Source organism: Corythoichthys intestinalis, chromosome 13 (assembly GCF_030265065.1).
Source record: "Corythoichthys intestinalis isolate RoL2023-P3 chromosome 13, ASM3026506v1, whole genome shotgun sequence".
Classification (NCBI taxonomy): Eukaryota; Metazoa; Chordata; class Actinopteri; order Syngnathiformes; family Syngnathidae; genus Corythoichthys; species Corythoichthys intestinalis.
In genome coordinates this window covers 4,138,198-4,164,171 of record NC_080407.1, presented here as the reverse complement: position 1 = coordinate 4,164,171, position 25,974 = coordinate 4,138,198, and the positions used below count along the sequence as shown (strand labels likewise).

At 39.9% G+C, this 25,974-nt stretch overlaps 2 protein-coding genes across 6 annotated transcripts in view; one reads left to right on the top strand and one right to left on the bottom strand.

Moving 5' to 3' along the window:
• sox5 (SRY-box transcription factor 5) overlaps window positions 1-25,974 on the top strand; it is a 158,328-nt gene that overhangs the window by 53,817 nt on the left and 78,537 nt on the right. For all 5 annotated transcript variants that reach the window (XM_057855942.1, XM_057855944.1, XM_057855943.1 and 2 more), the window contains exon 4: window positions 21,438-21,524. In XM_057855942.1, the coding sequence (XP_057711925.1) occupies window positions 21,438-21,524 (87 nt within the window). The remainder of the gene's footprint in view (window positions 1-21,437; window positions 21,525-25,974) is intronic.
• lrmp (lymphoid-restricted membrane protein) overlaps window positions 1-25,974 on the bottom strand; it is a 322,294-nt gene that overhangs the window by 293,540 nt on the left and 2,780 nt on the right. The gene's annotated exons all lie outside the window — the stretch shown is intronic.

Sequence of the window (25,974 nt, the reverse complement as noted above, 5' to 3'; positions counted from 1 at the left end):
TGGAGCGAGCTCATGTATGTGTGTGTGCGTGCGTGCCTGCGCGTGCGGAGCGGAGACAAGAGCACTGAAGAGGGGTTATTGCCACAAGACAGATTGCAAGTGTCATTTTCCATTACGGCAGCCTGAGCCACAGCGCACGGCCTCGGCCTACTTTAACGAGATGTTTTTGACAGGAAGAGATGTGCGTGCCTTAATAGAATGGCAAAACTATTACATTGTCACCTCAGGTGCGGAAATCGGAATTTTCGGAGCGGGTTTTGACAAGGATTCGATTTGAAACGTAAAAAAAAAAGGGAGGAAATGTGGATTACGAAGCATCAGTGGGGAAAGGTTTAACTGGAAATAGGCAGTGGTCGCCACAGCAACGGTGGGAGATGTTGATGCACTGCTGTCATTTCCGGTTGACACATAGTACACTAATAGAAATTCATATATATTTTCAGGAGGTAAAATAAAAAATCATGCACAGGGCCGGCCCAGCCTATACGCAGACTATGCAGCTGCTTAGGGCCCCTGACAACTAGGGGGCCCCCAATCTGGTAATTGTTTAATTTATATTCTATTTTGTTTACTACAGTTTGCTTGATTTGATTTTTGTGAGTTTTGATACTTGATTACAAGCCTAAAAAAATAAAAGTTCTTCCTTAACTTCTTTCTTTCCTCTTTTAGAAAAAGTTTTGGCGCTATACTGTAAGTACTGACAATCATTTGGGGTGAGAAGTTTGAAGTATGCAGTAAAACAAAATCTGATTATTATACAAAATATGGACGTATGGGTTGGATTGCATGTATGCGTTTCACAGTACACTGTGACGAAATGGTGGGCCAAAAATATGGGCCCCTTTGCATTATTTTGCTTAGGGCCCCCAAATGGCCTGGGCCGGCCCTGATCATGCATATTCATTTTATTCACTTCTCAAGATTTATTCATAATTACCGCTGTAGGTGGAACCAGGGGTGAAAGTGGCTAGAATTTTGCCGGAACTACGCAATGTGAAGGTCGCCACGGAGCCACAAATTTTATTTATTTATTTATTTATTTATTTTTTTTGGGGGGGGGGCAAAACCTCTCAAACTACTGAAATGCAAAGAAAACTGTTTTAGCAGTTATTTCTATAACACATACAGTGGGGCAAATAAGTATTTAGTAAACCACTAATTGTGCACTAATAGTTCTCCCACTTGAAAATATTGGAGATGCCTGTAATTGTCAACATAGGTAAACCTCAACCATGAGAGACAGAATGTGGAAAAAAACAGAAAATCACATGGTTTGATTTTTAAAGAATTTATTTGCAAATCATGGTGGAAAATAAGTATTTGGTCAATACCAACAGTTCATCTCAATACTTTGTTATGTACCCTTTGTTGGCAATAACAGAGGCCAAATGTTTTCTGTAACTCTTCGCAAAATTTTCACACACTGTTGTTGGTATTTTGGCCCATTCCTCCATGCAGATCTCCTCTAGAGCAGTGATGTTTTAGGGCTGTCGTTGGGCAACACGGACTTTCAACTCCCTCCACACCTCCTGGCGTCAAAATGATAACAAGAACGGTGAACAAAAATCCCAGAACCACACGGGGGGACCAAGTGAATGACCTACAGAGAGCTGGGACCACAGTGACAAAGGCTACTATCAGTAACACAATATGCCGCCAGGGACTCAAATCCTGCACTGCCACATGTGTCCCAATGCTGAAGAAAGTACACGTCCAGGCCCGTCTGCGGTTCGCTAGAGAGCATTTGAATGATCCAAAAGACGACTGGGAGAATGTGTTATGGTCAGATGAAACCAAAATAGAACTTTTTGGTATAAACACAGGTTCTCGTGTTTGGAGGAAAAAGAATACTGAATTGCATCTGAAGAACACCATACCCACTCTGAAGCATGGCGGTGGAAACATTATACTTTGGGGCTGTTTTTCTGCAAAGGGACCAGGACGACTGATCTGTGTAAAGGAAAGAATGAATGGGGCCGTGTATAGCGAGATTTAGAGTGAAAATCTCCTTCCTTCAGCAAGGGCATTGAAGATGTGACGTGGCAACAAAGGAGTGGCTTCGTAAGAAGAATTTCAAGGTCCTGGAGTGGCCTAGCCAGTCTCCAGATCTCAACTCCATAGAAAATCTGTGGAGGGAGTTGAAAGTCTGTGTTGCCCAACGACAGCCCCAAAACATCAATGCTCTAGAGGTGATCTGCATGGAGGAATGGGCCAAAATACCAGCAACAGTGTGTGAAAAGCTTGTGAAGAGTTACAGAAAACGTCCGGCCTCCGATATTGCCAACAAAGGGTACATAACAAAGTATTGAGATGAACTTTTGGTACGGACTTATTTTCCACCATGATTTGCAAATAGATTCTTTAAAAATCAAACAATGTGATTTTCTGGTTTTTTTTTTCCACGTTCTGTCTCTCATGGTTGAGGTTTACCCATGTTGACAATTACAGGCATCTCTAATATTTTCTAGTGGGAGAACGTGCACAATTAGTGGTTGACTGAATACTTATTTGCCCCACTGTACAAAAACTGATTTTCATTCAAAATTGTATTTTTTTCAATGATTTGCAAAATAAAAGTTAACAAAACAGCAATAACCCCAACCTCCATCTCCTAATTTTTATTTTCCCTCATTTCCTCACATACTAAATGCCAAATCTCAATTTTAACTACTTCAGAAAATAGGATATATATTAAAATTTAATGTAAACATTTACTTTTTTAACCCTTTATTGCTGAATGTAACACATTTGATATACCTAGACTAATTCAGAATTTTGACATTTCTTTTGGAAAAAAGTCAAGACATGCACCTGTAGGTTCCATGAAAAAAAAAAACAGGATTAAGCAAGAGTTATAAATATTAGAGCGCTTATTACACATATTCATTTTGACTTTTCTTTTTAGAAATTTGAAAAAAAGGTTTCATTAGGACCTTATTTCTCAAATTTTGGGATTAAAACTACCTATGATAAATAAGCCTCAACTCTTACGTTGCTCATAAAAATTTGATCCATTTTATGTTGCATTGCCCTTTTTTGTCGTATCAATTCAAAAAGATTTTTTTTTTTCTTCTTGCTGATCCAGATAACATACACATTTGAACCAATCAGAGCTAACCATCTCTGCTGTTCACATGTCAGTATGTTAGTCAATTGAATGGATAAATTAATCCAGACATTTTGCTTTGCTGCGTGCATTCGCACATTGACGTGACTCATCATCGTAAGCATAGGCGGATCTACTATTCAGGCGAAGTAGACGATCTTAGGCCCCCAACCAGTAGGGGGCCCCCAACCAGCTGCCCTTGCCCCAATGAGCAACGGCTTAGGCCACCGGAGCCAGCAGCACCTCCAACTATTAGTCATGCATAATTATGTCAGCATACCAAACAAACAAATAACAAAACAAAAAAGAAAGCCATTTGAATTCTGCATTTATATTATCTTCGTTTATTTCGAACACATGAGCGAACGTGCTCTCCATGAGAGCCAAAGTGCAGTGAGGGAAAAGTTGAGAACAGGCCTGTAATGCCTCTTTTAACTTTCTTCTTCTTCACACCGAACATAAAATACACAACAGCACACCCTGTGGCGAAACAATGTAGTACATTTCCAATCAGTCATACAATAACACTCAACAGCTGGTTAACAGCAAAAGCACGTCATGTTCGTCATGTAAATAATGATTTCTGGAGTTAATCCCACATACTTCAGAATTAATAATGTGTTGAGTAAATACTACATAATGCAGAATAAGAATAGCTTTCAAATGACACTTCATGACAAATCTGATTGGCAATGAATAATTATTATAATTATTATACTATTAGTATATATAGTAGTATACTATGATAATATTGCTAGATTTTTTTTTTAAGAATTGTTCTGAATAATGTCAGTGTTCTGAATCTGTTTACCTTCCATTCTTTTGCACTAGTAAATGCTATCAGCCTTTAACCTCATTGTTTATTTGTGATTAATTATTGTTATTTACATGATTATTTGCACTTTAATAAAGAATTGAAGTGTTCCAAAATAGTTTTGTGAATTAATAAGCGTCAACAAAAATTTCATTGCTAAATTAGTAAAAAAAAAATAAATAAAGAAAATTATTAGATTCGTCGATTAATCGTAAAACTAGTCGGCTGACTAATCAGGAGAAAATTTGCCGTTTAGGACAGCCCTAGTGTACCAGAACATATTTCCTCCACTCTTTTCTCACCTTTTTAACCCCTGACCCAGGGCCGGCCCAGGCCATTTGGGGGCCCTAAGCAAAATAATGCCAAGGGGCCCATATTTTTGGCCAACCATTTTGTCACAGTGTACTGTGAAACCCATACATGCAATCCATTCCATATGTCCAAATTTTGTATATTAATCAGATTTTGTTGCACTGCATACTTCAAACTTCTCACCCCAAATGACATGTAATGACAAGAAAATGGACGTTTGCATGGATAAACGGCAATGCGTGCCACATTATTCACGATTCTCTATTAACAACGTATAAAATGAGGTTACCAGATTGGGGGCCCCCTAGTGGTCAGGGGCCCTAAGCAGCTGCATCGTCTGTGTATAGGCTGGGCCGGCCTTGCCCTGACCCATGAAGAGGGCCCCTGGATATGTTCGCCTTAGGCCCCAAAATTGCCAAGTCCGCCACTGATCGTCAGACTCAGATAACTGCAGCAGCTGGGGAAACCTCCATGCAGTCCGTGGAATAAAAGCAATAATAAATATTGGTGGAAACGAAATACGCTACACATGCACTTTATTATACTTTTTATTAACAGTTGTGTATGTAAATCTGATGTTGGTAGATTATTTTCTTCTTGGAGCTGAAATGCGTGTGTGGCAGCTGAGATTTTTTTTTTTTTTTTACATAGCGTTTTGACAGTTGCTGTCATATTTTCGGAATCAAAGCACCGTTTACCGGAACAGCATTCCTGCCCTGAATCTTTATACCGGAACTGCGTTCCTGACCGTTCTGGCCCACTTTCACCCCTGGGTGGAACCCAACATATTTGTCCACATTGACCTCATCGATTGTTTCTCTGTGTCTCCAAAGTGTTTCAAACTTCAGTAATTACACAACACAATGCACTAATGAGGGTATTTGTTAACCAGGCAATTAGCAGGCAGTAAGTGGAACGGCTCCAGCCACGAAAAACTTAAAGTGATCCTCGATCTTTAAGACAAGTAATTCTTATAAGATAAATTTTAGTATGAGTTATAATAATTTGATATTAAGTTAAAGTTTGTAAAATTATTTTAAGTGATAGGTCGCCATTTTTGTTACGTCGCAGTGCGTGACGTCACTTGGCCCGTTGCCGAACTTTCAGCGTGTCACTCTTAGCTACCCCAACATGTCATCGGTTCTGCCCTTCCAATTTGAACCAGATCTGAAAAGTGAAGAGAAGGACAGCATTGTCGGTCGTTCACAAGACGAGCTTCAGGGGAAAATGCGTGCAGCAAATACCTGATAAGACAAAAGTTGGGCAAAACTGGTGATGCGAGAGAGTGCTGTTGTTGGGAACTCCGGTTAGGAGCGAGAGTGTATGCTGTTGGGAACTCCGGTTTTATTAGCAGATATTCAAGGTAAGCATATTGCGTTTAGACAGCAAAAGGAGAAAAATTGGTAAAAAGTAACTGACTTTTACTTTTAAAGTAACTTCGTTACTTTGATAATAAAGTAATCAGTAACTAGATTACTTTTTGGAGGTGTAATCAGTAATTAAATTACTTTTTTAAGTAATCCGTGACAACACTGCATGTATTTAAGGTAGAAGATCACTTTAAGGCGAACCAGTCGAGCACCGATACAAACGTCTCGACGCTTTTGTCAAGCGTTTTCGTGAGGATCGAGGTCGCCTAGGTAATTAAGAGAACGGTATACGTGCCCGAGACTGTGCAAAAGGAGCATTCTCCCTTGTTGGAGATACCGTCGCTAATTTCCCCAAGCTTGGCTGGAGAAAAAGAACAAAAACAAAGTAAACACTAAATGCAAGAGGAAGGGAAAATGTTTGTCGACGACTTTCTCGAATGTCGCTCCAGATTTGTTGTTTTTTTCCCCCATTTTTTGCCCTTCATCATTCTTTCGCAAAGTCGCGCCCTCGCCGCTATTTCCGACTGCCAGTGTGTGTGTGTGTCGCGCGTGTGTGCGTGCCGATCGGGCTCTCCGAGATTTCATGCCAGTATCAGAATTGGCTGCGGGTTTGGTTCAAATCAAATTGGACATAAGCACCCACAACACCATCTGTTAGGCAAAGGCAAGCGGAGTGAAGGGCAGAACTCTATGTGCGGATAAATGGATTTTCAATTTATTAAATTGTTGACTGACACCCTCTGAAATTTTCACTTTCCGCGTCGCCGCCAACTATTCTTAGAACGCCTCGTTTAAAGCGATACGGACATCTCGCTTGAGCTGCTAATAATAGCGTGAGGAAAGAGACCTGCTGTTTGGATTCAGGAGAAATAACTTGTAATAACTCTGAAGGGGATCATTATCGAGTAAACATTTTGTTTTGGTGCGTGCGGACTTCCTGCGGTCGCGCGTCGTGGCTGCCAAGTGTTTTATTAATACTAACTAAACTTGGAGCGCGCTTGCGCATCAACATTCAGTTTCTCTCGTGTCAGCTTCAGTGGGAGTCGCAAAGTAAGATTATTGACGGTTGGCAAGTGCCACCCTCTCACGAAATCAAGCAAGTAATTGGTGCTGCGAGTCACTCACCTCGCAAAAGGTGGACAGAAGCTTGTTGCGATATTCTCTCTCTTGAACCCCCTCCTTCCTTACCACTCGTCTTGGCAAAGCCATTTGGACCGACATTAGAGGGAATCAATGAAAATGTGTCCAGACACATGGACCGGCTCAACCAAACATGAATTGATCATCAAAATAACAACATCATCATTTGGTAAGGGAGCATGTTGGAAGGGGGGGGATAGCCAGACTGCTAAGCAAATGCTTCAGTAGGAATCTTTTCAAATTATGCATTCATAATGTAGAAGAGAGGATCCTGTCCGGAGCAATGTTAGGAACACCGCAAAATCAAACCAGACTGCTTGACTTCAGGTTGACAAAAGGTTACTAGACTACTTCCAGAACCAATATGTCGTAAGTAGAGGTACCACAATATACACCTGGGGTCCAGTTTGGTCCGGCCACCTTAACAAAAACAATTTTTTTAATTGTAAAAAAAAATAAAATGTTTTTTTCCAATAGTGTTATTTATTTCCTGGATTTTTCTGTGAAGAATCCAGAGAGCGTTATTTGGTTATTACCTATTTAATTAATAGTGTTATTAATATATTATATTAGGGCTGCAGCTTTCGATTATTTTAGTAGTCGATTAATCGATGAACTAGTTAGTTCGAAGGATCGCGTAATCGGATAAGGAACATAAAAAATTAAAATGCCTGACCTGAGCCTCAAACGGTATTAAATAAATAAATAAATGTGGATATACTGTATGTACAACCAAAAAAAAAAAAAAAAAAAAATGGCTAACCTACATAACAAAATTCCGCTAGCTTAAATCCTATAAAATGCCAACATTTTTTAATTTTTTTTTAAACAATACTCTTAACAAATAGTTCAAACACATATTCCCACAAAAAAATTCTAAATATACCTTTATCTAAATTACAAATGCATTACCAAAAAAAAAAATGTTAGCTCAAACAAAAACTTAGCTTATGTTGATCTTAACAGGGAGCAGCTGGATTCAGCCATTTGAAATTAGGTGGAATAGAGGGCAGCATAACCACCCAAATTAATAAAATTAAATGCAAACACTTTCAAAACAAACCATTGCAACGCCACTTTAATGAAACGAATACTCGAAGCAGCAAAATTTAATTTGAATATTTTTTTTGTAATCGAATACTCGAGTTAATCGATTAATCGTTGCAGCTCTATATTATATTATGTTATATTTAGGGCTGTCAAAGTTATCGCGTTAACGGGCGGTAATCAATTTTTTTCATTAATCACGGTAAACTATTTGACGCAATTAACGCACATGCCCCGCTCAAACAGATTAAAAGTGTTTTTTGTCTCCCTCTGCTGGCGCTTGTGTGCGACTGATTTTATGCACCATGAGCATTTTGTAATTATTGACATCAACAATGGCGAGCTACTAGTTTATTTTTTGATTGAAAATTTTACAAATTTTATTAAAACGAAAACATTAAGAGGGGTTTTATTATAAAATTTCTATAACTTGTACTAACATTTATCTTTTAAGAACTACAAGTCTTTCTATCCATGGATCGCTTTAACAGAATGTTTATGTTAATGCCATCTTGTTGATTTATTGTTATCATAAACAAATACAGTACTTATGTACAGTATGTGTAATGTATATATTCGTCTTGTGTCTTATTCCATTCCAACAATAATTTACAGAAAAATAAGGCATATTTTAGAGATGATTTGAATTGCGATTAATTACAATTAATTTTTTAGCTGTAATTAACTTGATTAAAAATTTTATATATATTATATTATATATTATATATATTGTCTTATACTATATTATTTTCATTTTATTTACTTTTGTTCCATGAAGAATCCAGAAAGGGTTATTTGATTGTGGCTTTCTGTAAAACAATATTTTTTTACATTTAGGCACTCCTGCAATCGTCACACTTTTTCTGTTACAAACTGACCTCGGCCCCTCATCGGAGAAGGGAAGGGTTATGTGGCCCTCACAGGAAAAAGTTTGGGGACCCCTGATATACACAAACCTATTCTGCCAACTACTTTCACAGACACTCCTATATACAGTGGTATGAAAAAGTATCTGAACCTTTTGGAATTTCTCACATATCTGCATAAAATCACCATCAAATGCGATCTGATCTTTGTCAAAATCACACAAATGAAAATACAGTGTCTGCTTTAACTAAAACCACCCAAACATTTATAAGTTTTCATATTTTAATGATGATAGCAGCAAACGATGATAGAAGGTGAAAAAATAAGTAAGTGCACCCTCTGCCTAAGGAGACTTAAAGAGCATTTGAAACCAATTTTTACCAAACGATTTAAGTCGGCTGTGTGCCCAATCACTGATGAGTGGATTAAAGCTGCCCTGCCCACTATAAAACACACACCTGGTACGAAATGTCTTGATGAGAAGCATCGTCTGATGCGCATCATGGCTCGGTCAAAAGAGCTGTCTGAAGACCTGCGATCAAGGATTGTTGATTTGTACAAATTTGGGAAAGGATACAAAACCATCTCTACAAGTCTGGATGTTCATCAATCAATAGTCAGAGAAGTTGTCTACAAATGGAGAGTTTGGCACTGTTGCTTCTCTACCAAGGAGTGGCAGTCCACCAAAGATGATGCAAAGAGTTCAGCGCAGAATACTCGAGGTAAAAAAAAGCACCCAAGAGTGTCTGCTAAAGACTGACAGAAATCACTGGCACAGTCCAATATCTCTGTGCACACAATAACTAACATGTAGAAGAATAGTCTTCATGGGAGGACTCCACAGAGGAAGCCACTGCTGTCTAAAAAACATTGCTGCTCGTTCAATGTTCGCAAAAAGGCACTTGGACACTTCACACAAGTTTTGGAAAATATTTTGTGGACTGCTAAAACCAAAGTTAAATTTTTGGGGGGTAACACACAACGCTATGTGTGGAGAAAAAAATGGAACAGCTCCCGACATCAACACCTTATCCCCACTCTGAAGCATGGTGGAGGGAGCATCATGATTTAGGGCTGTTTTGCTTCTTTGGGGCCTGGACACCTTGCAATCATTAATGGAAGCTTGAATTCAAAAGTTTGTCAGGATGTTTTGCAAGAAAACCTGAGGGCGTCTGTCAGACAGTTGAGGCTAAAAAGAGGATGGATGCCGCAACAAGACAATGATACAAAACAAAGAAGTAAATTAACTTCAGAATGGTTTCAGAAGAACAAAATACACGTTCTGGAGTGGCGAAGTCAAAGTCCAGACTTAAACCCCATTGAGATGGTGTGGCATGCCCTAAAGACAGTGATTCATGCCAGACATCCCAGGAATCTGACTGAACGACAGCAGTTTTGTTGAGAAGAACGGGCAAAGATTAGTCCTGATCGATTTGCCAGACTGATTTGCAGCTACAGGAAGCGCCTGGTTGAAGTTATTAATGTCAAAGGGGGGGGGGGGGGCATAAAATTTGAAATGTGATAGTTCACTGACTTATTTTTGCCCCGTCTGTCCTCGTTTGCATACTATACTCATTAAAATATGAAAACCTCTAAATGTTTGGGTGGTTTTAATTCAAGCAGATTGTTTTTTCATCTGTGTGACTTTGACAAAGATCAGATCATACTGTATTTGATGGTAATTTTATGCAGAAATGTGAGAAATTCCAAAAGGTTCAGATACATTTTCATGCCACTGTATATCTGTACTGCTGTGGTAGTTGGTAAAATCTAAACCATGTTGACAGGGTCGCGCTGTTTGAATTCTGACTAATTTGCACCCAGTAAACATTACAATATTTAAAAATTGTGCCACTTAGTTAAACTAACTCTGGATTTAAAAGAGTATGTTTTGTTACGAAAAAGAACAATTTACTTGAATGACATGAATAACATTTATTTTTTGTGTGTAGTAAATTTAATAAAAGGTGCCGCAAAAACATGAATCTAGTGCAAATAAACTTATTCTAGTTCCATAATGTATTATGTACAAACAAGAGACGTAGCTGTTGTTTTCTCATCAGTGTGATTTTGACAAAGATCAGATCATATTTGATGGTAATTTTATGCAGAAATGGGAGAAATTCCAAAAGGTTCAGATACATTTTCATGCCACTGTATATGTATGTGCTGTGGTAGTTGGTAAAATCTAAACCATGTTGACAGGGTTGCGCTGTTTGAATTCTGACTAATTTGCATCCAGTAAACATTACAATATTTAAAAATTGTGCCACTGAGTTAAACTAACTCTGAATTTAAAAGAGTATGTTTTGTTACGAAAAAGAACAATTTACTTGAATGACATGAATAACATTTTTTTTTTTGGGTGGTAAATTTAATAAAAGGTGCAGCAAAAACATGAATCTAGTGCAAATAAACTTATTCCAGTTCCATAATGTATTATGTACAAACAAGAGACGAAGCTGTTGTTTTCTCATCAGTGTGATTTTGACAAAGATCAGATCACATTTGGTGCCGATTTTATGCAGAAATGTGAGAAATTCCTAAAGGTTCAGATACTTTTTCATACCACTGTAGGACTCCGATTCCCTGAATGTGCATTAGTTCGGATGATGCCGTTAAAACAACTAATTGTGTTCTCTTCACTGGTGTTGTACTTAAGATCACACGACCCAAGAACAAGAAGCGTCCTAGACAAGAACCCACAGACAAAAACCAGGACCGAAACTTTCGGAAGTTGAGACTGAACAAGACCAAGACTGTAAAAATCTTGATAGAAAATCCCGAGTCTGACTCTCTCTCCAAGACTTTCCAGAGTCGAGACTGAGAAAAGACAAAGATCCTCAACTCTTAAGAGAAAAAACACTAGTGATGCCATTATCTGTTCAGATTTTGTCTCACCAGAAAACTGCACTCTGCTACATTAAAGAGTCCAAAGAATGATAAGTATCCCGTTCTAGTTATGCTCGCTCTGATTTAGCCTCTAACTCGGTTAAGATAACACACTTAACAAGTTAATAACATGACAGTGGCAAAGATTTAGGTCTCGCCCTAACTGGGTTTTAATCTCATCGCGCCATCCTACGTAAACATACTCCGTCTGCCTCTTGTCACATTCTCGCCGCCGTCTCAATACTTCAGTGTTCAGAGTGGGGTGGGGGGGGGCGCGACCGGGTCCTAGACAAACGCCGCCATCGCTTGTATAATTGCTTATTCAACGCTGACCCCTGCTCCGCTCGGGAAGGCGGTGAGGGAGGATGAAGGAGGAAGTGGCGGGAGGAGGTGGGCTAGCCGAAGCCGCATCTTGGCTGCCAAAGCAAGTCAATGTGGAGCCTGTTTACCCTTTTTTCGGAGGGGTGGGGGTCCAAAGCCAGGGTCTTTTTCCTGTGGACCCTCCTCCTTCATCCTCAGTCTTCCTCAGAGCCCGGCTGGGCCTGGCGCTGGCACAGAGGCCCCTTTGTTGTGCACCCGAAGGTCTCTTTCCACATCCCCTCCTCCATCATTCCACCTCCACCTCGCCGTTGCCTCCCTCCCTTTCACAAATATGAGATAATAGGAAAAACGGAGCTGGCCACTTGTGGTGACTCAGGGCAAAAAAAAAAAAAAAAAACATGCGGGCGAACAATAGAAAGTGTGAAAGCGAAACGAGAGATGGCACCGTTCCCGAGCTGGAACGCGACCCGCCTTTCTCGCTTACTGCAAGAGCCAAAAAATACAAAATACATATATATAAGTTAAATCTTCATGGACTTAGTGTGCAGATATAACCCGACCCAGCGTGGGCACAAATGTTTACCGCCTTTTCCCTCACACTCATACGAAGAAACGCTTTTTCGGTGGAAAGCTTTTTAGAATACAGTTTTTAGTTTCATGCGGTTTCTGTCAACCCTCAGGAGGCGGGAGAAGTTGAAAACTATTTTTTCATACAACTGTCGAGCTTAATTATAGACAAAAATAAAACTGAACTTGAATTCAAGTGGAAAATGCGTTAATAAAATTAGAGGACAAAATGTGGCTTTTTTAAAAGTCATCGGCTGGCATTGACAGCACTAGACGTCCAATTGGATTGGAATTTTTTTTTTTTAATTGACCAAAAAAAGTCACTTAGCCCTATAATATATATGGCGGAAAACACTCAGGTGACTTTAAGTTCCGCTCTGAGACCCCCAATTTGGGCAAATTTCAAAATTGTCCTGTATGCATGTGTAATACATCATTGGAGAGCTTAAAATCTTTATTTTCTTGTGGAAGAAAAATTTTGAGCAGAAGGGCATTTAAATAAAAAGGAAAAAAAAATTAAACCCCTAAACCCTAACTCAAGGTGAGAGCATAATTAAACACACTATGATTTTAACGAGATTTTATCGCGTGCTTACCTTATTTCAATCCAAAAACTCCATGGAGCATGTATCACCCAGCGTCAAGACTCAGCTCTGAATAGCCACAGCAGGACTTTTTGGGGATTTTATGGGTGAAACACGGCGATACAACAAGGGTCGCGATGCAGAAATCGCAGACATTAAGGAGTGGTCGAGATTTTCTTTTTCAAATATTTACCCTTTTCAACATTTTTTCCCCCAAATTTTCTTTGTCTGGATCGATTATTTATCATCTAAAATATCGCGGAGAATGTGACAGTAACAAACAAAAAAACAAAAAAACAATTAAGCGATGGTTACGAGGTAGATATCCGTGACCTATTTACAGACACTATTTTTTTTTATTGTGACGTAATTTGTTTAAAAGTTTTAAATATGCGAGTTTTTGTTTTTAACTCATTGTCATTGTAATTGTCAACATGGGTAAACCTCAACCATGAGAGACAAAATGAGGGGGAAAAAAAAGAAAATCAGATTGTTTGATTTTTAAAGAATATATTTCCAAATTAGAGTGGAAAATAAGTATTTGGTCACCTACAAACAAGCAAGATTTCTTTCTGGCTGTCAAAGAGGTCTAACTTCTTCTAACGAGGTCTAACGAGTCTCCACTCGTTACCTGTATTAATGGCACCTGTTTTAACTCATTATCGGTATAAAAGACACCTGTCCACAACATCAGTCAGTCACACTCCAAACTCCACTGCGGCCAAGACCAAAGAGATGTCGAAGGACACCAGAGACAAAATTGTAGACCTGCACCAGGCTGGGAAGACTGAATCTGCAATAGGTAAAAGGCTTGGTGTAAAGAAATCAACTGTGGGAGCAATTATTACAAAATGGAAGACATACAAGACCACTGATAATCGATCTGGGGCTCCATGCAAGATCTCACCCCGTGGCATCAAAATGATAACAAGAACGGTCAGCAAAAATCCCAGAACCACACGGGAGGACCTAGTGAATGACCTTCAGAGAGCTGGGACCACAGTAACAAAAGCTACTATCAGTAACACAATGCGCCCCATGCAGGGACTCAAATCCTGCACTGCCAGACGTGTCCCCCTGCTGAAGAAAGTACATGTCCAGGCACGTCTGCGGTTCGCTGGCGAGCATTTGGATGATCCAGAAGAGGACTGGGAGAATGTGTTATGGTCAGATGAAACCAGAATAGAACTTTTTGGTAGAAACACAGGTTCTCGTGTTTGGAGGAGAAAGAATACTGAATTGCATCCGAAGAACACCATACCTACTGTGGAAACATCATGCTTTGGGGCTGTTTTTCTGCAAAGAGACCAGGACGACTGATCCGTGTAAAGGAAAGAATGAATGGGGCCATGTATCGAGAGATTTTGAGTGAAAATCTCCTTCCATCAGCATGGGCATTGAAGATGAGACGTGGCTGGGTCTTTCAGCATGACAATGTTCCCAAACACACAGCCAGGGCAACAAACGAGTGGCTTTGTAAGAAGCATTTCAAGGTCCTGGAGTGGCCTAGCCAGTCTCCAGATCTCAACCCCATAGAAAATCTGTGGAGGGAGTTGAAAGTCCGTGTTGCCCAACAACAGCCCCAAAACATTAGCCTGGTACTCCAGACTCACCGCTGTTCCAGCTATTGAGTCCGGCCACCATTAAGCGGCAGCAAACAGACGAAGTGGACCTATTAGCGACGGGCGGGACGAGGGACTTGCGCGCGGAAGTCAACATACGAAGAGAGCGGAGTTTGTTCAACATGGCTAGTGCGAGACAGACTGTTGTCAATGACTTGTGTTGATGTGTTTTTGGTCATTTAAAACTGATTTTACCGTGGATTGGAACATATTCTCGGCTCTCCTGTTCGCCATCTGTGTTGTTGTGGAGACGACTTCCGACGCGGAAGAGTGACGTTGCTCGTTAAGAACACGTCAGGCGAATAAACGAATCGGATTTATCGATTGATTTTGTACTTGCTCGAGAGGCCGTTAACGGGCTGGGTCCCAGACTATTCTCTCAGTGTTTGATAAACACAGGGAGAACAGTCTGGCCGTGCCAGGCAACCAAACCATCACTGCTCTAGAGGAGATCTGCGAGGAGGAATTGGCCAAAATACCCTCAGCAGTGTGTGAAAAGCTTGTCAAGAGTTACAGAAAACGTTTGGCCTCCGTTATTGCCAACAAAGGGTACATAGCAAAGTATTGAGATGAACTTTTGGTATTGACCAAATACTTATTATCCACCATGATTTGCAAATAAATTCTTAAAAAACAAACAATGTGATTTTCTGGGTTTTTCTTCCACATTCTGTCTCTCATGGTTGAGGTTTACCCATGTTGACAATTACAGGCTTCTCTAATATTTTCAAGAGGGAGAACTTACACAATTAGTGGTTGACTAAATACTTATTTGCCCCACTGTATAAAGAAGCATGCTGATGGGACTAGGAGGTCACAGTTTAAGTTGTATGCACGCACACCCTCAACCGCTACGCACACACACACTTACAGTACATGTGTCCATTTCTGGATTGTGTTTATCAAGAGGGTCAGTGTGCGTTCATTCCGTGCCAAGTCCACACCATCAATCAACATCTCAGAAGACTACAGCGTGGCTCTTCTCCCGTCTTCTTTCCATTTTTTTGCCATCCTCTGCACAATGAAAGAGCCTCTTGGCTTTTTATTAATAGTTAAAGTGGTCCCCGGCCTGTCACTTGGGACAATGGCTGCAGCCCTGTTAATAAATAAAAATACTAACTAGAGATAGAGACAAGAGAGGCCAAGAGAGAGAGAAAGAGGCTGCCATTTGTTGTTCCCTCTCACTTGTCAAAGCTCTTTGGCTTAAAAGCCTCTGTCATTGTTGAGGAAGAGGAGGGAGGGCGGGAGGGACGAAGAGGGAGCACCAGGGGCTAATAGCACCTGTTGGGGTGATGGTAAGACAGCTGTCAAAGAGGGAGGGAAACACGGGAACACTCTTTCTACCCGATGAGAGCCGGGGATGAGGAAGTTCTCAATTGATTGGTGAAAAAGCAGCTCTGTTGAGATCAGGAGCTGATTCGGGCCTCTGGAGACGTCGCTCCAGTATGTAGGACACGCTCTAGTGCGTATGTGTGTGCGAGCAGAGCTCGTATTGTCATATGTTGGCGGAAGACGCGTGCAGGTTGGCTGAATTTCTCCAGAAAGCTCCTGGACAGAAGTTTTCCGACATTCGAGAGGGATGCGAGTAATATCTTTAAAAAATATCAGCAATAGGGATGACTGCAATCCTGAGCCGTGTTTTATTTTAAATCCTTTGTACTGTGAATTTTTAGGGCAGTTTTGGGTCCTTAAGTGTGCCATTGGAAAAGCATGGGAATATTTTGGTCCAATTTGATTGGAACCATATTTTTAGCAACAAAATACAATCTGTGTTCACCTTGATTTTGTGAATCAGATAAAATGCAGGACTAGAAGCGGGAACTAATTGTTACCTCACGATACGGTACGATTTGCGATACAAAGCTCACGATAACAATCTAACGATACGGCGATACAACAATACATTGGTCAGGAAATCATACTAGGATAATCTACAAACAACTAATAAACAGAAAAACAAGCTGCGAATTGGAATGAGTTTATCACTAGAAGACGTCCAATCCGTTTGAAGTGGGAGGGATGGCAGCGAATGAACATTCGTTCATTCACTGCCATCCCTCCCACTTCAAACGGATTGAACGTCTATGGCCGTCATTGGCAGCCATTGCCGGGCAATGAGGTAATTTTGGGCCATTTAAGGTCATTTACAGTGGGGCAAATAAGTATTTAGTCAACAACCAATTGGGCAAATTCTTCTACTTGAAAAGATTAGAGAGGCCTGTAACTGTCAACATGGGTAAACCTCAACCATGAGAGACAGAATGTGGGGAAAAAAACCAAAATCACATTGTTTGATTTTTAACGAATTTATTTCCAAATTAGAGTGGAAAATAAGTATTTGGTCACCAACAAACAAGCAAGATTTCGGGCTGTCAAAGAGGTCTAACTTCTTCTAACGAGGTCTAACGAGGCTCCACTCGTTACTTGTATTAATGGCACCTGTTTAAACTCATTATCGGTATAAAAGACACCTGTCCACAAGATCAGGCAGGAGCATATCGATAACCTTTTGGGATACAAAGTATCACGATATATCACCATTTCGATATTTTGTCACACCCCTATGCAGGACTAGGACTTTTTTGGCATTTGTCCCTTAATTCTCAAAAATTTTGTGTGACGTGCCGAAAAAATGGGTCGATTTTAGTCAAAGCCTTCCCGGTTATAAAGACGCGGGCAGGCTGTCTCCCCACAAGTGAAATGAAGATGTTTTCCTCTTCAACATCTGTCTTGTCATTTCAGTTCATGAAGTGATGGAGCGGGAATAATCTGAGAACAAACAAATCTATGCCTCATCCGTGAGCTTGGTGCTGTAGTGTATAACGAAAAAGTGAGGTTGTGTTTGTTTTGTGGCTGTTTGTGCATTCGAGTGTGTGCGTGTGTTTGTGTTGGCTGACAGGGTTAAGCTCCCTCTCTGCACCCCACAGTGTTAAAAAGCTCCCTCAGTGCTAAGACCTTCCATCCCAAGTGCAGATGGCTCCCGGTAAATTACATTTGCGGTGCTTCTCTTTTGTCTCATCCCTCACTACAACTTCACTTAGAGAGCAACCTTGACTTACAACAGAGATTTTTTTTTTTTTTTTTGCTTTGTGTTGTGAGAGAAAACCCGCCGGTTTTAATTGATGCTTTCGAAATTATTTTACCAATACACTCTTACCTCAGAGACAGTGTTGTCAGTAAATTAGTTAGTAACGCGTTACTGTAATCTGATTACTTTTTTCAGTAACGAGTAATCTAACGCGTTCATTTTTCTACACCAGTAACCTGGTTAAAGTTAGTGTCCTTAGTGTCTCTGCGTTACTATTTTTTTCATTGCTTCATAACTAAAGATGTCCCGATCGATCGGCATCATTTTCAAAGTATCTGAATCGGCAAAAAAAAATATCGCACATGCCTTTTTTTAATTTATATTTATATTTTTAATTAAATCGTTTTCTAATTGTATTTAACGTTACAAACAAAATGTCTTACACTCATCCAGAGTCTTTAGTTTTGGCTTAAAGTAGGGCTATCAAATTTATCGCGTTAACAGCGGTAATTTTTTTTTTTTTTAATTACTCACGTTAAAATATTTAACGCAATTAACGCATGCGCTGCACGACCCACTCACGCATTGTCGCGTTCAATCCATAATGACGCCAATCTACCTATATATAGAGCTAAAAGGCAGCGTAAAATGAGTAGAGTGAATTTTGGCAGTCTTTGGAGCCTTTTTTTAATTGGCTAAAGCCTTAAAATCCCTCTCTCAACAATTACAAATATCGTGGGAAAGTAATGTGGGGAAGATAGGTAATAGTTGATCTTTTCCTTTACACCCTATGTTATTTCCCAACGCAGAGAAGATATATCAATTGGTGCCACTACGCACAGTCATGGTTGCACTTCCCATCATGCATTTGAGCAGAGGTTAAATGGCTACAGTATAATTTATTGAAAGCTCAACAAATACACTAGATGGCAATATTTAGTCACAATATACAAAGTCGGATTTATCCTTTAAGAATTACAAGTCTTTCTATCCGTGGATCCCTCTCACAGAAAGAATGTTAATAATGTAAATGCCATATTGAGGATTTATTGTCATAATAAACAAATAAAGTACTTATGTACTGTATGTTGAATATATATATTCGTCTGAGTTTTATTCATTTTTTTCTTAATGCATTGCCAAAATGTATATGATCGGGAAAAATGATCGGGAATGATTGGAATTGAATCAGGAGCAAAAAAAAAAAAAAAAAAAAAAGCAATCGGATTGGGAAATATCGGGATCGGCAGATACTCAAACTAAAACGATCGGGATCGGGAGCAAAAAAACATGATTGGAACAACCCTAGTTTGTAGCGACTGTCGGCTGCTGCTTTTTCCTCTCCGCACGTTGCGTCAGCGCGTTGTCCCGCATTTAAAGTAGATCAGGCAAAACGTGATGCTTAGAGCTGGCAAAATTAAAACGATTCCTCGAGGCGCACAAAATCACTCGGATCAGTTTTTAAACTCAAGTTACTCGAATTGCTCGGGTATTCGTTTCAGCTCTATTAGGTACACAATCTGAAACGCAATCACCCTCAGCCATCCTAGTCAAAACGGACTGGACGAATATTGTAGTCATGTACAAAGAGCATTTTGAATAGAAAATGCTAAAATAAAAGGTTCACGGTACGTGTTTCCATGACAACCTCTTAGCTATTTCCTGTTTTGGTCTCGCGTTACGTGTTGTGGGACTGAGGCGGGTGGACATTCGCGTCGAGTGTTGAGACGTTGCGAGGGAATGTTGATCTGTGGATATCCATGAATGAAGGTGAGTAATTTTCCTTCATTCTGGAGGGTATCAGCAAAAGGTTAGACCCCCTACATGCTCGGCCGTTTCGTAGCTTTGCCGTAGCAACAACGGGCAGTCATCGCTCCAAGTTGGCAAGCTTTGTTTACATGATATGCGTGTTGCACATTTATGCCGTGAGGTGATGTGTTTGTTTAGCATCTGTGGGATGTGTTGTAAGTCCGATTGAGTGTAAAGTGCTTAGTTGCCGCCACGTTTTGTGGCCAAATTGACCGCGTGTGCGTTGAAAGGAGTACTTCCGGGTTGTACACGCGCATCTGCGCCCGCCACCACCTTTGCAATTTTGTGCAGTCAGTTTGCATTGTTTTACATTGGCACTGATATGCTGTTAACCATAACCCAAAATTCAGAAGATTTGACATTAGGCTTAATCTTAGAGTTAGCGGGGTTTAATTGGTCGGTGGAGTTGATTTCAACAAATTCCAAGCAGTTTGTCAGATATTTGTTAGTTTCAGGGCTCCGGAGTGGCTAAGCTAGCGCGAAATTCTGATATTCCCCTTTAAATTCAATCATCGGAAAGTCAATTACATGTGATGACATTTTTCTGTTGTCGTCAGGGCCGGCCCAGGGCATTTGGGGGCACTAGGCAAAATAATGCCAAGGGGCCTATATTTTTGGCCCACCATTTCAAATGCATATTATGCCAATATTTCGTTTTACCACAATCAGCGGAAGCCGTACATTTGCCGTTGCCGACAGGTGACAACTTGCTCGGCTTTACTTGATTCGCTCCGGGCATTGGCCCTGCGGCCAATGGCAATTACCAGTACAACATATTGACAAGCTCAGCTGACAACAACATTCAAGTCGGAGTGTCTTGCACAACAACAACAACAACAACATCAACAACATCCCATATTGCCTTGATACTGTTGTTTCTTTTCTTCTCCGATTTTGTACTTCTTTCGTTTCTCTGCACCAGAAAGATAAATTCTCTTCGACGTATTCGTGCATCTATTTTCCAAGCAAGTTTGAGCACCAATCATCGCAAACCAGGTTCAACGTCACTCCCCAGGATGCCAGATTGTAATGACAAGAAAATGGATGTTCGCATAGATAAACGGTCATGTGCGCCACATTATTCACAATGCTCTATTAACAATGTATAAAAGGAGGTTGCCAGATTGGGGCCCCCGAGTGGTCAGGGGCCCTAAGCAGCTGCATAGTCTGCGTATAGGCTGGTCCGGCCTTGGTTGTCATTCTTATGTTGAGGCGGCAAAGGGAGAAAAATGGGTAAAAAGTAACGATAGATTACTTTTAAAGTAACTTGGTTACTTTGATAATGAAGTAATCAGTAACTAGATTACTTTTTTGAGGCGTAATCAGTAATTAAATTACTTTTTCAAGTAATCTGTGACAACACCGCTCAGAGACTTGCATCTCAAAGTTCGAGAACTGCGGTCGCTCACGTGTATTACAAGCGTGTTCTCGTGTGATATCTTACTCATTGAACATCACAACACCGGCGTTTTTTTGTGCGTGCGTCGAGGCGCTCACGTAAGCGAGTGAGTGTGGGGAAACAAAGCGCCGGCTGATAATGTGTCCATTGTGCCGGGTGCATTAAGGCCCTCTTTGTCTCAGGGCCCACAGGGCTAATGATTCTCTAGCAGCAGGTGAGAGGCAAAAAGCCTCTCGCACTTCCTCTCCCTCCGCTCTCCACTTGTCTCTCGCTTTGTCTTGCCGCCGCTCGCTTCGCGCTTTTCCTTTTTTCCCCCCCATTTCGCGCCTTTGTTTTTGTTCCTCTGATTTCCTCTCGCTCGATTATCAGCGTCCCTCTCTACCTTTCTGTCTCTCCCTCACTCTGCTCCTGCTGATGCGGCCATTAGGCTGAGCCGCTGCTGCCTTTATTACAGCAAATGGACTTTAAAGGTGCTTTATTGTCATATTGGCCAGCCGACTAAATCTCTCTCTCTCTCCCTCTCTCTCTCTCTCTTTCCTGTGCGTCCTTCACTGAACAGAAGCTCCCAGCATTGAGAGGCTGTTGTCAAAGGACTGGAAGGACAAACTTTTGGCCATGGGCTCAGGGCACATTGGCGAAATTAAAGGTAGGTTACGAATCGCGACTTCACGCCGAGCATCTGAATAGCAAGTGCCCAAGAGTTATAAAAGACTGACTCACTATTCACATATGTGAGGAGAAATAGAGGAACTGAAAAACAAAAAGTCTTTTCTTATTTCCAGTTTTCTAGACAATCATTTGTTGATGAATTTGCCCTCAAAACTCCTAAAGAGCTCTCTGAATGCAACATTTGTATCACGGCCGGTTAACCCGCCCCATCATACCCTAGTCTTTCCTATCCCCAAGAACTAATTTAGACCCATCTAACAACTTCAAGAGCACCAGACTGAGCAGACCAAAGCACAGGAAAGAGACTTGATTTGCAGGAGCCAAAGAAAAGTATAAAAAGAGGAATATTTGCCAGCATCGGTGCATCATTAGGTAGCGAGATATGTAATCAAAGAGCTTCGCAGTGAGCGCATAGCTGTGGCGAGGGTGTGCTCCATTGATCAAACCTCGCTCTTTTTTTCCCCAAGCGCCCCGCTGTGCTGACATTTCCGTGTAGGGGGCGTCCTGCGTGGCGCCCCGTTCGCCGACAGATGGGGGAGGGCAAAATCAGGAGTGCACATCGAAGTGTGTGTCTCTTTTGACCACACAAAACAGTACTTTTAACGCAAGGCCTTTACTTGAAACTCATTAGGTACCAGAGCAGCAGCTATCGAATATTTTAGTAATCGAGTATTCGACTGAAAATTCAATCGATTAATCGGAAAAAACATTTTTTTTAGGTAAAGAGCAATTATAAATATTAGAGGTGGAACGGTACATGTATTTGTATTGAACCTTTTCTGTACGTGGTGCTCGGTTCGGAACGGTGGCGTACCAAACGAGTATCTGACGTAATGTAACCCTTACTTTTCGAGCCTTTAAGTCGATCGGGTTACAGTTTCTTTGTGTAGATTATATTTACTCCGTCTTCTCTACTATAATGAGGACCAACACGGTAGGACAGTATAACCCAGAAACGTCAACAGCGCGAGAACGCAGTGAAACGCAGGCGTTAAAGTCAATCAGCCAATGCACAATCCAGTCGGAGTGCGGCCGCGTGTTAGACGCGTCCCAGAAGCGGCTCAACGCGACGCACGCGAAAAGAACGGCAGAGTTTATTATTTGACACGAGACACGACCCTCCCGCGTCAATACTACTACCGGTAGCTAGGATCGGGCAGACCGGAAGTCACTCGTGTAAAAATACGGTGGATCCGGTCGATTTTCAAACTAATATGCAATCGTAACCCACTTTTTGAGTCCATCAGATCTCTTGAGTGGTAGATCGGGGCACAGTTGACTTGTCTTTGTTGATTTACTGCTGTCTTCTCTGCTATAATAATAACCAACACGCCCCATGTTCAATACAAAACCCTCCTACCACAACAAAATAAGTAGGAACTAATATTCACATAGGAACTAAAGTTATACAACATAAAATATACAATATAAATGAATACTACATCACATTTGTAAAATATAATCACATAATAAAATAAATAATAGCCCATTTAAATAAAATAAATTGAAATGGGCTAAAACACCTGTAATTAAATAATAAGAATAATACACAGATCCTGCTTACACAATTAAATTGATTAATTTCTGTGTGGCGCTTTAACTTGAGGAAATTCTCCAATAAAGCTTTTGAAAACCGTTCATAAGAAGAAAAATAAGATTCATTGAGGCTTTCATTTAAAAAATACATGTTAAAATCTTTGTCATTGGGAATGCTTTTCTCTTTAGCACAGGACTTCTTTTTTCTTCTTTCTTTCAGAAAGAAAGCTGACCAATACGCGGGGTCTGAAAGGCAAATTGCAGTTGGATTATCTTTAAATACCCGCTACTTTTTGAGCAGAATTCTAGCTTTGTACAGGCTAATGTTCCTATTGTTGAAAGCACAAAGGTGTGTAATAAACAACTGACACATTTATATTTTGCATTTTGTTTTCTTACTGTACCGAAAATGAACCGAACTGTGACCTCAAAACCGAGGTAAGTACCGAACCGAGATTTTTGTGTACCGTTACACCCCTAATAAATATACTACGGCTGTCAAATGATTAAAATTTTTAATCGATTATTGGAACGATAAGACAGAAGACGGATATATACATTCAACATACTGTACATAAGTACTGTATTTGTTTATTATAACAATAAATCAACAAGATGGCATTAACATTAACATTCTGTTAAAGCGATCCATTAATAGAAAGACTTGTAGTTCTTAAAAGATACATGTTAGTACAATTTCTGGAAATTTTATATTAAAACCCCTCTTAATGTTTTCATTTTAATAAAATTTGTAAAATTTTCAATCAAAAAATAAACTAGTAGCTCGCCATTGTTGATGTCAATAATTACACAATGCCCATGGGTGCTTAAGCCCATAAAATCAGTAGCACCCAATCGCCAGCAGAGGGCAACAAAACACCAAAAAACACAAGTAACAAGTGGACATGACACTGTGCTGTCATTTTAATCTGTTTGAGCGGGGCATGTGCTTTAATTGATTCAAATATTTTAACGTGATTGATTTTTAAAAATTAATTACCGCCCATTAACGCGATAATTTTGACAGCCCTAAAATATACATGAGAAAACAAGACATTTCATCTAATATTGAACCATTTTTAGTCAATCAATGTCTTAAATATTAATGTATATTGTTGAAAACAGCCAACAATTTCATCTCAGATGTGACTAGAAAAAAAAAAAAACTCATTCACTGCTTTCATTCAAAAACTAGAAATCATTAAAAATAATCTAATTTCTTACCTAAAAATGTCAATTACATTTGATAACACACATCACTTAAAAGGTGTTTTTCCCACGTGTTTCAACTGAATTTCTATTTGTGTCAAGCTATTTTTAAGTTCTAGTTAGGTTTTAAGTTAGTCGAAACTAAGTCCTCATAGGATTTTGAGTTTTTGCAGTGTTCAACTTAAACGTATGATACCTGCTGTATTGGAGCACATTGGGGACCAGTGCTAGTTGGCGTTTTATCCAGCAATGACTACTGAGCTAAAATCGACTGTTAGCTTTATTATGTTTTTATTTTACACCCTAATCACTCTACAGCGCTATGTTTTTACAGATTAAATAAAGCCTGTATGTAAGACATGTTAGCAACGCATTGACAGTAGTCATAATTAATTGAAACCTAGCCCTCCGCAGGGCTAACCTTACCTGAGCAAGGGACAGTTACGTTAATCTTTATTAGCGCTGAGAAGTCTACTGCTTTAAGATGGCGGCTGTTTACTAACGCCGCCGAGTCTGTAATTTTGCATCTAGTTCGATACACATGTGATATCTATGAGACCGTATCAGACGCTACCTGCTTCTACGGTAGCATACGCGGCCGTAGTTTTTAGCAACGTTGGTATAGTTTGTAGTAGAGATGTCCCGATCGATTGGCATCGGGTCCGATCACGTCATTTTCAAAGTATCGGAATCGGCAAAAAAATATCGGACATGCCTTTTTTTTAATATTTATATATTTTTTAATTAAATAATTTTCTAATTGTATTTAATGTTACAGACATAATATTTTACACTCATCCAGAGTCTTTAGTTTAGGCTTAAGGTAGGGTTATCAAATTTATCCCGTTAACGGCAGTAATTAAATTTTTTTTTTAAATTTATCATGTTAAAATATTTAACGCAATTAACGCATGCGCTGCACGACCCACTCACGCATTGTCGCATTCAATCTGTAATGGCTCCATTTTACCTATATATAAAGCTAAAAGGCAGCGTAAAATGAGTAGAGTGAAATTTGGCAGCCTTTGGAGCCTTTTTTTAATTGGCTAAAGCATTACAATCCCTCTCCCTACGATTAGAAATATCGTGGGAAGCAATGTGGGGAAGAAAGGTAGTAAATGATCTTTTTCTTAACACTCTTTTTTATTTCTTTTCTATTTTATATATCAATTGGTACCACTACACACAGTCAGGGTTGCACTTCCCATCATGCATTTGGGCAGAACAGTTAAATGGCTACAGTATCATTTACTGAAAGCTCAACAAATACACTAGATGGCAATATTTAGTCACAATATACAAAGTCACATTTATCCTTTAAGAATTACAAGTCTTTCTATCCGTGGATCCCTCTCACACAAAGAATGTTAATAATGTAAATGCCTTCTTGAGGATTTATTATCATGATAAACAAATACAGTACTTATGTACTGTATGTTGAATGTATATATTTGTCCGAGTTTTATTCATTTTTTTCTTAATGCATTGCCAAAATGTATATGATCGGGAAAAATGATCGGGAATGATTGGAATTGAATCAGGAGCAAAGAAAAAAAAAAAAAAAAAAAAGCAATCGGATTGGGAAATATCGGGATCGGCAGATACTCAAACTAAAACGATCGGGAGCAAAAAAACATGATTGGAACAACCCTAGTTTGTAGCGACTGTCGGCTGCTGCTTTT